This window comes from Camelina sativa, chromosome 6, assembly GCF_030686135.1.
Source record: "Camelina sativa cultivar CO46 ecotype springtype chromosome 6, ASM3068613v1".
Lineage (NCBI taxonomy): Eukaryota > Viridiplantae > Streptophyta > Magnoliopsida > Brassicales > Brassicaceae > Camelina > Camelina sativa.
Genome location: NC_141885.1, coordinates 2,040,567 through 2,053,363, shown reverse-complemented (window position 1 = coordinate 2,053,363; position 12,797 = coordinate 2,040,567). Strand labels below are relative to the sequence as shown.

General features: G+C 36.4%; 5 protein-coding genes across 11 annotated transcripts; 2 read left to right on the top strand and 3 right to left on the bottom strand.

Moving 5' to 3' along the window:
- The first annotated feature begins 1,002 nt into the window (after positions 1 to 1,002).
- LOC104790123 (nuclear transport factor 2) lies at positions 1,003 to 3,740 on the top strand. 2 transcript variants are annotated; one of them, XM_010515831.2, is made up of 9 exons: positions 1,003 to 1,176; positions 1,579 to 1,760; positions 1,863 to 2,160; positions 2,258 to 2,406; positions 2,500 to 2,656; positions 2,750 to 2,874; positions 2,978 to 3,043; positions 3,134 to 3,194; positions 3,301 to 3,740. In XM_010515831.2, the coding sequence occupies exons 2-9, from the start codon at positions 1,581 to 1,583 to the stop codon at positions 3,510 to 3,512; spliced, it is 1,248 nt and encodes a 415-aa protein (XP_010514133.1). In that variant the 5' UTR covers positions 1,003 to 1,176; positions 1,579 to 1,580; the 3' UTR covers positions 3,513 to 3,740. The 2 variants fall into 2 exon arrangements, with proteins under 2 accessions (XP_010514133.1, XP_087311851.1); XM_087455725.1 differs by having other exon boundaries at positions 1,021 to 1,176; positions 2,255 to 2,406.
- On the bottom strand, positions 3,631 to 5,168 carry LOC104790122 (uncharacterized). The gene is made up of 3 exons (XM_010515829.3): positions 4,936 to 5,168; positions 4,089 to 4,857; positions 3,631 to 3,995 (listed from the first exon to the last, which is right to left on the bottom strand). The coding sequence occupies exons 2-3, from the start codon at positions 4,850 to 4,852 to the stop codon at positions 3,806 to 3,808; spliced, it is 954 nt and encodes a 317-aa protein (XP_010514131.1). The 5' UTR covers positions 4,853 to 4,857; positions 4,936 to 5,168; the 3' UTR covers positions 3,631 to 3,805.
- LOC104790121 (magnesium transporter MRS2-5) lies at positions 5,141 to 7,741 on the top strand. Of its 3 annotated transcripts, none has more exons than XM_019246623.2 (7): positions 5,141 to 5,379; positions 5,788 to 6,344; positions 6,435 to 6,505; positions 6,595 to 6,723; positions 6,803 to 7,147; positions 7,224 to 7,271; positions 7,343 to 7,741. In XM_019246623.2, the coding sequence occupies exons 2-7, from the start codon at positions 5,900 to 5,902 to the stop codon at positions 7,571 to 7,573; spliced, it is 1,269 nt and encodes a 422-aa protein (XP_019102168.2). In that variant the 5' UTR covers positions 5,141 to 5,379; positions 5,788 to 5,899; the 3' UTR covers positions 7,574 to 7,741. The 3 variants fall into 3 exon arrangements, with proteins under 3 accessions (XP_019102168.2, XP_087311850.1, XP_087311849.1); XM_087455724.1 differs by having other exon boundaries at positions 5,266 to 5,379; positions 7,392 to 7,741; XM_087455723.1 differs by lacking the exon at positions 5,141 to 5,379 and adding an exon at positions 5,396 to 5,700.
- Positions 7,742 to 10,339, bottom strand: LOC104790119 (ureide permease 1-like). 2 transcript variants are annotated; one of them, XM_010515824.3, is made up of 7 exons: positions 10,199 to 10,339; positions 9,417 to 9,654; positions 9,198 to 9,336; positions 8,966 to 9,119; positions 8,781 to 8,892; positions 8,309 to 8,683; positions 7,742 to 8,225 (listed from the first exon to the last, which is right to left on the bottom strand). In XM_010515824.3, the coding sequence occupies exons 2-7, from the start codon at positions 9,642 to 9,644 to the stop codon at positions 8,073 to 8,075; spliced, it is 1,161 nt and encodes a 386-aa protein (XP_010514126.1). In that variant the 5' UTR covers positions 9,645 to 9,654; positions 10,199 to 10,339; the 3' UTR covers positions 7,742 to 8,072. The 2 variants fall into 2 exon arrangements, with proteins under 2 accessions (XP_010514126.1, XP_087311853.1); XM_087455727.1 differs by lacking the exon at positions 10,199 to 10,339 and adding an exon at positions 9,861 to 9,998.
- Positions 9,914 to 12,484, bottom strand: LOC104790120 (ureide permease 1). 3 transcript variants are annotated; one of them, XM_087455726.1, is made up of 7 exons: positions 12,102 to 12,372; positions 11,624 to 11,898; positions 11,402 to 11,540; positions 11,163 to 11,316; positions 10,967 to 11,090; positions 10,822 to 10,870; positions 9,914 to 10,667 (listed from the first exon to the last, which is right to left on the bottom strand). In XM_087455726.1, the coding sequence occupies exons 2-7, from the start codon at positions 11,849 to 11,851 to the stop codon at positions 10,612 to 10,614; spliced, it is 750 nt and encodes a 249-aa protein (XP_087311852.1). In that variant the 5' UTR covers positions 11,852 to 11,898; positions 12,102 to 12,372; the 3' UTR covers positions 9,914 to 10,611. The 3 variants fall into 3 exon arrangements, with proteins under 3 accessions (XP_087311852.1, XP_010514128.1, XP_010514127.1); XM_010515826.3 differs by having other exon boundaries at positions 9,914 to 10,870; positions 12,102 to 12,484; XM_010515825.3 differs by having other exon boundaries at positions 9,914 to 10,870; positions 10,967 to 11,316.
- Positions 12,485 to 12,797: the final 313 nt, after the last annotated feature.

Genomic DNA, 12,797 nt, shown 5'->3' with positions numbered 1-12,797 from the left:
TAAACTTTCTTTAATTGACCAACATTTGTTACATTTATTGCCATAAAATCTTAACAACATCTATCCATTCCAATTTTTACAAAAACAACTCTACCCATTAAAGTTTTAACCCATTAAATCTCCAAACTATTTTTATGGATGCTAAAATCTTTCAAATTTAAATGATATACAGCAGGTTTTCCATAACAAAAGTTTACAATATCCATAATTATATTAATATTAATAAATTTCTTAAACTGAAAATCCAATTCTAAAATGTCACATTAAATATGTTGAAAAACCCCATATAATTTGGTTTATTTTTTTTATTTTTTGAGAAATTACCAAAAAATTGAAATTCTATTAATTATTTTAAACTATATATATTGACATGTAAAAATTATAAACTATATAAATACGCTAATTTGGTAAAACAATTAACATAATTAAACTTGATAAAAAAACTTATATTGATTACTTTTTTTTTACGCAAAAATTTGTTTTGATTTTGGTGAGACGGGTTGGCATTAATCTTATATAGTGAGTTAAGTGGAATTGTTTTTTGTTTAAACACTTTTAGATGTGTACCAGGGGATAAATGTATTACTAGACTATACATATACCACACGGGTTAAAACCTTGAAAACACTACAAAAATCCTATACTTTGAATATCAAATACCTGTAGAATTTTATATTTTTTAAATCAATAAAACAATAATAAAATAACAAATAAATACAATATAAATTTTAAATTTTTAAAATTAAAAATATTGTCCCGCGGTGTACCGCGGATTAAATCCTAGTTAGTTAGAATTTGGAAATCAAAATAGGATTTTATTTTTCTTTTTTCACCAATTAATACAGGATTTGAAAATCATTAAAACAGCTAATCAAAATCAATGAGTAGGATTTGGAAAAGGATATAAATCTTCACTAATATTATTAGATAGAAAAACAAAAAAAAAAATTTTAAAAAGTATGCCCATCATGCATTACTCTGTGCTATATGATTACGTGGCCAGATATTACTGGATGACATACAAAAAGTAGAAGAAAAAAACGAAATCCCAATTCTTGTCGGAGATTGAAATGTAAAAAAACCCTAGAAGCCATATATAACCCAATCACAACAAGTAAACTCTTCCTCTATCTCTTGTTGTGAAATTGATTCTTATTGTCTTCTCCAATTGACCAGGTAATTGCTTCTTGTTCATACTTCTTACTCTATTTTCCAATCCCTTTTTTTGTTGTTTTGCTTCAATTTGCCGCAAAGTTTAAACCTTTCACTTTAGATCTGTAACACTTCAATTTACTTCTGGAGAAACAAAATATCTGTACTTTGCAATTTCGTACTGTTAGATCCACAAAGTACAGTTCTAAGTCTTTTGTTTTGTGGGTTTTGTACTACTTTGAAGATTTTACAGTTATATTGAATTGGCAGATAGATTAGAGTTAGGGAGTTCAAGAAACATGAACGTACTCTGTGTAACTTTGGAGTTCTTTTTTCTTGATAAGTGCTTGTGGGGTTGTTCTTATCTTTGATGAAAGAACCCTCCTTTTGTGACTCTTGTGTATGATTCTGTTTCGATTTGTGCAGAGATGACAACTGAATCAAACGCTCCGTTAGTAGATCCAGGCACTGTGGGCAATGCCTTTGTTCAGAAGTACTATACCCACCTTTATGAATCACCCGCAGAAGTTCACAAATTCTATCTCGAGAACAGTGGGCTTTTACGGCCAGGTCTCGATGGTGAGATGGTTCCTATCAAATCCTTGAAAGTAAGTTCCTTTAATGTCATAGTCACTTTGTATATATATAGTCTGTCTTAATGGAATCAAGATAGTTTTTTTTATGAAGTTTGTTCTATTGTGTGTTTGCAGGGTATTAATGATCAGATCATGTCCATTGACTACAAAAACTCGGAGATCGAGATTCTGACTGCTGATTCTCAACCATCTTTAAAGAATGGTGTTGTGACTCTAGTCACGGGTTTAGTGATTGGAAAAGATGGAGGAAGAAGGAAGTTTTCTCAAAGTTTCTTTCTTGTGCCTCGCAATGGAAGCTACTTTGTGCTGAATGATACCTTTAGGTATGTGTCTGATGTGATTGCTGTACCAGAAGCTACCAAGGAGGTTGAGGAGACTCCTCAAGTAATCGAGCCAACAAAGAGTGTCACCGGTTAGTACTTTACCAATGGTTTAATTTATCAAGAATCCGAAAAAATTCACCATCTTGACATTGTTTTGATTCATATGGTGTTTGCTTTGACTAGCAGAGGCTGCAAAGGAAACTGTAGAGGCGGTTGTTGTCCCTACTCAAGCTAAAACTACGGTGTCAAAACCTGCAAATGTCCCCAATGTCACTAAAGCTGCTGAAGCCAAACTTCAAGAGGAGGCTCCCAAGAAATCCTTTGCATCAATTCTTGTGAGTCTCCTTCTTTGTGCTTGGTTTCATAATCTATTAGATTATTTTCCCGTATAATATCCTCTAATCTCCTGCTGTGCTTCAATCATACAGGTCCAATCTCTGGCTCAAAACGGAAATTCATTCCATGTTACAGCTTCACCAACTAAGCCTAAACGTGTCGAGAAACCGACTGTTGCTCCTGAGACTAAGGCTAAGGCTCCTTCCCCAATTCCTGGACAGGCTTCTGCTAAAACCATTGAACAGCCAGGTTGGTTATTCAGCGTAATAGTGTTAAGAACGATGAAACTGGAATCTTCTTGTTGCCGTTGTTCATTTGATTAATTATATTTCTGCGTATCAGCCAAGGGTAGTAGTTCCGTATTTGTTGCAAACTTGCCTTTGGATGCGACTATCGAGCAACTCTATGAAACATTCAAAGGTTTTGGAGCTATTAGAAAAGATGGTATCCAAGTCAGAAGTTACCCGGTCAGTTATTCTTTCAATGATCTTAACAAATAATGTATTTGCATGGTTTCGAAACCATAGTCCCTAGTTGACTCACTCGTTTAAAAATCTTTTGACTTTTCAGGAACAAAAGAACTGTTTCGGGTTTGTGGCATTCGAAAATGGTGAAGCAATAAAAAATGTCTTCCTGGTATGTTTATGTTTGCCAAATCAAACTCTCAACTGCAATGTACTGTAATTTGAACTTTTTGATTTCTGATCTTTAACTGCACAACTCTAGGCTCACAAGGAATCTCCAATCATAGTTGGGAACCGAAGAGCATCTATTGAAGAAAAGCGAGGCAAGTTTCTTAAGGAAATTCTTAAGGCAATAATGTATCCATCATTTAATTTATTCAAATGTAAAAGCAAAAGCCTAATCTTTATTGTTGTTTTTGGATTCTGCAGGAGGTAGCAACAATCAAAATGGCAGCAGATCGTCTGCACGAAGCAACGGTGGTTACTATAGGAATGAGAATGGTTACAGAAACGATGGATACAAACCTCGGGGCAATGGTGTCAATGGAGGACGAGGCTATGGCAGACGGAACAGTGAGACTGATGGGGATGGTAAAGCACACCAGAACAACGGCCATGGCAATACTGGGGCCAAAAACTAGAGTAGTTTTTGCTTCTTCCAAATTTTGCTCATTGGTTGAGAATCTGAGGTTTTAGGCGATGTTAAAACAGATTTTAGTTTTCGTTGATATTCTAGTTGATGATCTTTTCGGTTTGAGATTTTGTTTTGGGATAAATCTGGAACATATTTCTTCACTATTTGATCTGTGCATCTTCTCATGAAGATAGGAGAGATCAAAATTAAATTGATTCAAGGTTCTATTGACCTACCTGACCTTTTTTAGGAGATAAACTCCACAGCTTTTTTTTTGTCTAATAAAACAGCAAAACAGAATCAAGCACAAGAGCAGGAAGAGCAACACCAAGGACATGGAGGAAAACATGAGAACCACCTACACATTGACTGCTTTTGATTTGCTGCATCTGCTGGTTTTTCTGACTCTTGTGGCTGTTTTGCTTCTTGTGCTTGTTTCTTCTGCTCCTCTGTTTCTACCTTTCTTGAATCACTTGCAGCTCCTGCCAAGCTGTAAAACAAAAAAGGCGAAGAACTTAAACAAATCCAGAGAAAGCGAGAGAAGGAAATGCATATCAGGCATGGTCATGGATGGAGTGCGTACATTGGGAAAGAGAAGGAATGGGCGCTGTTTGAGCTTTGGTTAGAATGGTAAGAAGTTGAAGGAGTTTTCCAAGAAACAGCTGGTTGTTGTTCTTTCTCATGGCTTTCTCTCTTCTCTTCCTCTTCTTCATCAGATGAAGATGTATGTGCATCTTCTACTAGTACAACTTCTTCTTCCTTTCTCGAATCAACAACTTTCGGTTCTTCTACGACTGGTTTTGGTTCTGATCCTGGTGGAGGAGGCATAGGAAGTGCGGGACTGTACGCGAGTAACTCTCCTGATTTATAGAGCTCGCCTGATTTCATCAAATCAGCAGTGAAACTGTTGCGTCCTAAATGAATGCTGAAGAGAGATTCGTTCGAAGTACAGCTCCATTCAGCTGGTATATTCGATTTGCTTCTCTCGAAAACCGAAGATGGAATCCTATTCGGGTCATAGTTTCCGTTATCATCATCATCATCCCTATCCATTACTTGAACAGGAGGTGAAGAAATCTCCGGTTCATTCGATGATTCTATGCCGTCTTCAGGTAGATCTTTTGGTGGCGATAAATATGAAGAAGATGACGATGAAGATGAAGAAGATGATGATGATCTTGAATGTGCTTCTGAGTGAATGATGACACTTCCTGTTTCCTCTGAAAATATCATTTTATGCTCACCATCAGCATCTCCATTTTCTCCATCTCCTAATGAACCTTCCTTGTTTCCATCTTCATCATGTTTTGGTTTTGATAACACATCTTCTTCATGTTCAGACTCCATAACACCTAAACTAACAAGCGAAAGCAATCAATCCTTTTAGCCATTTCTCGTGTTCAAAACCGATATACATCGAAAAAACATACCTTGAAAACGATTTTGATCTCAGTGATGAAGATTCTTGTTTCACTTGTGGGGATTAACTTGTGAAAATTTCGTTTTTTGTTAGAGAAAACGAAGGAAGAAGAAGAAAAATCAAGATGAGGAAAAGGGGATCTAGGGTTTGGTTTCTGTTCGTAGTTTTGGTGAGAAGCAGAACGAAAGGTATCTCGTAAAGTTCGGAACTTTAACTAACAAAACCATGGCTGCGTTACGCGCCATGTCGACGACTCTTATCTGATTCTGTTTTATAAAAATGATCCTCTGTGTGACGGTCTTTGTAAGAAACCGTGTTCTATCCAATAGATATACGCCTTTACTTTTTAACACGTGGCTTTCAGATACATTAAACTTATAAAGAACAAAAGCTGTGTTCTTCTTCTTCTGTCGCTGCTGGACTTTTGGAAAAGTGAAAGCTTTGTAAACGAAAGGTGAAGTTTTTATTTTGGAATTTGGAGTTTTTAGTTTGCTTGAAGATGTTTATGGTCTTTCAAAGTTTCTTCCTTTTTTTGGATTCTTGGCTTTTGTTCGGCGATGTATTTGGGAATGGATATGATATACTGTAGACCTAATTGATCAGTGCGATTTGTGTATTTTATAGTTTTTTTTAGGTGGAATTCTTGGAATTGAGATACTGAATTTGAGAATTGGATATTCGTTAACTGTAAATTATGTTCCTTTTCTTCATTTTAGCATCTTTAAGAACTTAAGACGAAGTTATTCAAACCTAGATTGGTTAGAGATTTGAAAAGGTGGATTCTTGGTGAAAAGTATTATCTTTTGATTTGTGAGTTTGCAAAATTGAATATTGAGTTTCATGTCAATATTGTTGTTTTCAGGTTGGAGAACTGTGGCAAAAAAGACTCTATTTCGACTGCTTCACTGTAAACTGTTCATCTGACTGGTTAGAGTTTGTTTAGTATATTGTAATAAAGAGAGAAAAGAGCAAACATGGGAGACCAGCTGGATCCATTTTCGGTTTCTAATCTTCCGGATTTCATATCCTCGCAAAAAATTGGTAGACCGGTTAATCATCTAGAAGGACAAAATAACCGTGGGCATCCGTTTTCTGGCCTCAAGAAGAGAGGCCAATCTAGTCGTTCTTGGGTGAAGATTGATCAAGATGGGAACTCGGCGGTTTTGGAGCTTGACAAGGCGACTATAATGAAGCGTTGTTCCTTACCATCTAGGGATTTGAGACTACTTGACCCTTTGTTTATCTACCCTTCGAGTATTTTGGGACGTGAGAGAGCGATAGTGGTCAGCCTTGAGAAGATCAGGTGTATAATCACAGCTGAAGAGGTTATTCTCATGAATGCTAGGGATGCATCTGTTGTTCAGTATCAGTCTGAATTGTGTAAACGTCTCCAATCGAACCAACACTTAAATCTTATAGGTCAGTTGATTTTGATATAAGCTTTTGTTTCCAGGAATTATGATATTTGATTAGATTGCTGACCAAAACTGTTATATGTGTTGGTTTCAGATGATTTGCCCTTTGAATTTAAAGCCTTGGAGTTGGTTTTAGAATTGTCTTGCTTGTCTTTAGATGCACAGGTATGCCACACTGTCTTCTCGTGTAACTATAAAATGAGCTTTTAAGCTATAGTTAAGCTCCAAAGTTTTGGTGAATGTAATTTTCATAGGTAAATGAGCTTGAGATGGAGGTGTATCCTGTTCTTGATGAACTAGCCACTAACATCAGTACCCTTAATCTAGAACACGTGCGCAGGCTAAAAGGCCGTCTTCTTACCTTAACACAGAAAGTTCAGAAGGTGAAACACAAAAGACTCTTTAAATTTGAAAAAAAAAGCCTTAGTACCCTAATTTGATTTTGGAGGTCAAAACTTGCAGGTTTGTGATGAAATAGAACATTTAATGGATGATGATGATGACATGGCTGAGATGTATTTGACTGAGAAAAAAGAAAGAGCTGAAGCTCATGCGTCAGAGGATCTAGGAGATAACATTGGTGAGGACTTTGACTCTTCCGGAATAGTTTCGAAGTCTGCGCCGGTTTCACCTGTGGGGTCAACAAGTGGAAACTTTGGGAAGCTTCAGAGAGCTTTTAGCAGTATTGTTGGCTCACATAGAAGCTTATTAAGCTCCTCTAGCAGCGGAGAGAACATCGATCAACTAGAGATGTTACTAGAAGCTTACTTCGTCGTTGTTGATAACACTCTGAGCAAATTATCATCGGTTAGATTCTTAGTCTATCTTCTCAACTACATCTACATGTTGTTTCATCATTTTGATCATGATCTTGTGTTTGCAGCTGAAAGAGTATATAGATGATACAGAGGACCTGATCAACATTAAACTGGTAAGGACAGACAAAAATCAAGTTTTTTGTAATCTTGTTTTTGGTCTCTGAATTTGTCCATTTTTTCTTAGGGGAATGTGCAGAATCAGTTAATTCAGTTTCAACTGCTTCTCACCGCAGCAACCTTTGTGGCTGCCATTTTTGCCGCTGTAACCGCTGTCTTCGGGATGAATTTGCAAGACTCTGTTTTCCAGAATCCGACGACTTTTCAGTATGTTTTGCTGATAACAGGTGTAGCATGCGGATTATTGTATTTTGGTTTTGTGTTATACTTCAAGCACAAAAAAGTATTCCCTCTCTGAAATCTTATGTTAGAGAAGAAGAATAAGACCCCCATGGAGCTTCTTCTGTTGTAAATATGAACAACTAATGACGTTTACAGTTTCAGAAACAACTGAGCTTAGGCTTAACCTATAGTGAAACAACTTGATGTGTTTTAAGATTAATGATAATAAATAAGATTTGGGGTATTGAAGAGTGATGATAAAAGCTTTACGAATTGTATTTTGTAATACAACAGAGAAACTTTATTGTCTTTTGTTTAACATAAGAGAAAGAAAAGCAGAAAGTTTAAAGCCAAATGTCAAAGCAAAAACACATAGAAGGAAGGCATACCATGTAAACACCGAACTTCTTAGGCCATGTGATCTTACTTGTGGCAAGATTGAAGAAACCGCAATTTGCAGGACGATCAGAGTCCGGCCAAAGATATTTAACATGTTGCAGCCATTAGATAAGTTGCTCACTCTTCCTTTTAGTGCCAAAGATATTGATAGCATCGCTGTAAATAACCTTTTCAACTCATTTTCTATGCCCCGATGAGGCCATCAGAACCGCGACTGCCACTATGAACATAAAAAGCATACATATAAGAAGTATATATGTTTTTATTGATGATCTCCTGTATTCTCCAAACAGCATTATCCCCCAAAAAGTGCTCACAAGTGGAAGTGCCTGAAACTCATCAAAATCAAAAGTAAGGTTTTTATTTTCAGTCTTTAAATCATTGAAACAGAGAAGAGGTTTCTAATCTAAACCTGAACAGCGCCTGCAGCAGCATAGCCAGCGGCTTGACCGCCCATAAACTGAAGACCATCACCAAATCCACAGAGAAATCCAGCCAAGAAAGACAAGCCTCGACCGTTCCAGTCATTTAAGTAAGCCTTGAAAGAAGATCTTGGGAGACCAAGTATAGGCCAATATAGAAATCTGATGTTAAGTATCAGAGCAATCACAAATGCAGAAACTGAGAAGTAGAAATAGGCTGTGTAAACATTAAGTTTTGGAACCCCATTTTTCAAAGTGTGCCACTGATCATTTGTCGCTAAACTAACTGCTGGTGAGATTAAAGAGATACATACGCCAGCAAAGAATGTTAACACCAGTCCAATTATTGTGCTTTTACCAAAAACCTGTCCATGCAAATCTTGAATTGTCAGAGAATAGTATTGATGCAAAATCTTGATATTGTTTCTGTTAAGGAATGATAAAGTTAAAGCCTGTTTCAACCTTGATGGCTCTTTGTTTCTCAAGCTCTATAAGAAAAGCTGCAGTCCCTTTTTTTGCTAAACCGTTGGTTTCAGGATTTGTGTCTGTTTGGAAGGAAGAAGTAGTCTCTAAACTGAAAACAAGATCAAGATTAGTGCCACCAACCTGAACCGAAACAAAGCACTACTTGTAAATCAGATTTTAACCTTTTGAAATCTTGGAGTTTGGATTTATTATCAGCTGCATTTGATTTATGAACGGCTGACCCGAAACAGACAGCGATTAAGAAACAAGCGATGCCTGGGAAAATGATCTCAGCTCTGTTGATTCTATCATCCAAGAAATAGTTCAAAGTTGTTCCTATGCATTAGACACAGAAAACAAAAAGCTCAAGAATCAGTTAGAACTTAAAAGTAGTTGAAGAAAATAGAGTTTTACCTATAACAACAGTGATACTAGCTGTGATGACTTCAGTGACTGATAAACCAACAAACGCCCAAGCATATTGTGTTGCTAAGGTTCCAAGGCTAAGAGAAATTCCTCCAGCCATTGCAAACATCACAGACTGCCAATTATCCTGTGATTAAAAACACGTTTACATTTCAAAAACTGCAAGATTGTGAAAGTGAGATGTGTAAGAATAGTTCTTTAACTGACTTGAGAAAGTTGTGTGATGAAATTTGGTCTGCTTGGACTTATTTCGCCTAGTGTAAACGCTATGATAATCGCAGCTAACAGGTTTGTGAGTGTGAAGTCAAGGTAAGTGTGTTGAGGAAGTCGACCGCGTCTTTCGGTTAGAGTCATGATAGCTGGCCATGTCCCTAAGAAGAGCAGAGCCAAGAGCATACAAGTGATTGCTCCACCTTTGCTCTCTATCACATACATTTTAATAGCGCTGCAGGCATAGTAAAGAAGTGAGATTCTTCTGTTGCCATTTGATATCTCGTGATAAAGATGAATCTAGTTTTTTGTTTAAGGTTCTTTAGAACATTAACACAAGACACATGCTGATACAGTGATACAAGAAGATTTACATAAAGCTCAAACCTCTGATTCACTAAATTTTATAACTGACTAAGTGTGTTTCTTGAAAGAGATTACCTTTTGTCTTAACTTTGACTTCGAGGAAGACCAGAGAACAGAGACAGAACAAGTAACAAAATAACTTAATTTCTCATTTGATTGGCAGATTCAGATTTCAAGGACTTAGCTTCCCATTTTCTATCAAATAAATAAATCTCAAGTAGCCATAATCTATTGTTTTTTTTTTTGACAGTTGACTAATAAACTATAGTTTTCTTTCTCTGATGTGTAAACAAAGACAATCTAACCAATTGTTGTTACCAAAGCCGTAAGACAGAAACCAACAAAGAAGTATTCTTTGGTAAAATATAAACAAAGACTTGAACATGTTCTCAGCTATTAGTGAAGTTACTCACCCTTTCTTCAGTGGTCTTCTCCATCCTCTCAAGCACCGTTTGAGAAGCTGTTCTACCGTTTGGTTTCTTACAATTTTATAAACTTAAGTTGTGATTCTTTTGGCTGTTTAGCTTGTAGACGTTTCTATGAGTGGCCTATCCAAGTCATTTTCTATGTCCCGACGAGGCCATAAGAACCGCAATAGCTACTATGAACATAAGAAGCATACTGATGAGAAGTGTATATGTTCTTCTTGATGATCTCCTGTATTCTCCAAACAACAATATCCCCCAAAATGTACTCACAAGTGGAAGTGCCTGAACAGCGTCTGCAGCTGCATATCCTGCGGCTTGACCGCCCATGAACTGAAGGCCATTGCCAAATCCACAGAGAAATCCAGCCAAGAAAGACCAGCCTCGCCCGTTCCAATCATTTAGATAAGCCTTGAAAGAAGATCTTGGAAGACCAAGTATAGGCCAATAGAGAAACCTGATGTTTAGTATGAGAGCAATCACAAACGCAGAGACTGAGAAGTAGAAGAAGGCAGTGTACACATTGAGTTTTGGAACTCCATGTTTCAAAGTGTGCCATTGATCGTTTGTAGCTAAGTTGAATGCAGGTGAGAACAGAGAAAAGCAGATACCAGCAAAGAAAGTTATCGCCAATCCAATTATTGTACTTTTCCCAAAGACCTGTCGTCAATACAAATCATGAATCATCAGAGAATGTAAATATACACATCAGTTAAATCTCTTAAAGGTAAAGGAAGTGTATGTTTCAAGTTCAACCTTGATGGCTCTTTGTTTCTCAATCTCTATGAGAAAAGCTGCAGTCCCTTCTTTCGCTTTCCCTTTCGATAACTCGTTGTTTGAAGATTTGTTTTCAATTTCGAAGGAAGAAGCAGTCTCTAGACTGAAACAAAGAACAATATTAGTACCAAACCGAAGTATAATAAAGTATCTAGTTGTGAATGTTTTTCCAAACCTTTTGAAATCTTGGAGTTTAGATTTGTTATCAGCAGCATTTGATTTATGAACAGCTGAGCCGAAACAAACAGCGATCAAGAAACAAGCGACGCCAGGGAAAAGGACCTCAGCTCTGTTGATTCTATCGTCCAAGAAATAGTTCAAAGTTGTGCCTGTTCTAGAAAAAACAAGAAAGTTCATACAAACAAGAGAAGAAGAAACAGAGGAAAAAATCAGTTAAAAGAAACAAGACTTTACCAATAACAACAGTGATACTAGCTGTGATGACTTCAGTAACTGATAAACCAACATAAGCCCAAGCATATTGTGTTGCTAAGTTTCCAAGGCTAAGAACTATTCCTCCAGCCATTGCAAACATCACTGACTGCCAATTATCCTATAATAATACAAAACCGCGTTTCAACAAAATATTTTTAGACAAGATTTTTAAAGAGAAGTATGAATGAATATGGGACTGACTTGAGAAAGCTGTGTGATGAAATTGGGTCTGCTTGGACCTATTTCACCTAGTGTCAACGCTATGATCACAGCAGCTAACAGATTTGTGAGTGTGTAGTCAAGATAGGTGTGTTGAGGAAGTCGACCGCGTCTTTCGGTCAGAGTCATGATAGCTGGCCATGTCCCTAAGAAGAGCAGAGCCAAGAGCATACATGCAATTGCTCCTCCTTTGCTCTCAATCATATACATCTTTCTCTCTCTCTTTTATATACTTATAAACTCACGGAAAAAAACAGCTGCACGAAAGAACAAAAAGGAAGATTCTTTCGGTTACTTGAGTTCAAGCCTCGATCAAACTCATGAAAGATCCTAGGAAAACAGATATTTTTAGAAACCCACAAGGCAAGGAAAGAGACCAAATCTTTTGGGATTCAAGAACATAGAGACCAAAAAGTAAACATGTATGACTAGATGAGTTTCTTGAAAGAGATTTATTTACCTTTTGGAAGCTTTTCTTCTAACCATAACCAGAGAACAAGAAAGAAGAAATGTTTGATTAATAGCTGCTTCCCATTTACTGGGGGAGATTCAGAATAATTGCTTGTGGCTGTCATATGATTGGCAGATCCAGAGTCCAGAAAGATTCAACACCTTCCTCTTATTTTGTCAAATAGTATAATTTTGTATTAAAGAAATAAATCAGTCTCGAGATGCGTTCAGATTAGATTCCTAGTTGATCATAAGTCAACGGCTGACACAATCTTGTCTGTATTTGATCTTTTCTCAGACTACTTAAATCCTGGAACAAACCACTGACTTAGACAAGATTATGTATAGCATTCGTATCTTATTCTTATGAGGGACCTTATATCCATTATCCGCACAGATTTGTATAAGTTGTTGTGTCTAGTTATGTGAGTTAGCAATTTAGCATAATGTATAAGTTGTTGAAATATAATAACAAGTTTTTTTTTTTAATGCATAATGTATGAAAAATGTTCGTAAATATTTAGATCATTACAATGTTTTAAACATATATTTTCACCAATTTATTTATTCATTGATCATCACCTGGGTTATTTATTTATTCATTTGTTTATTCATTTATTTATTCAATGTTTTAAACGTATATTTTCACCAATTTATTTCTAGTATAATGAAAAACGAGTTTCTTTTTATATTCAAGTTTCATGTG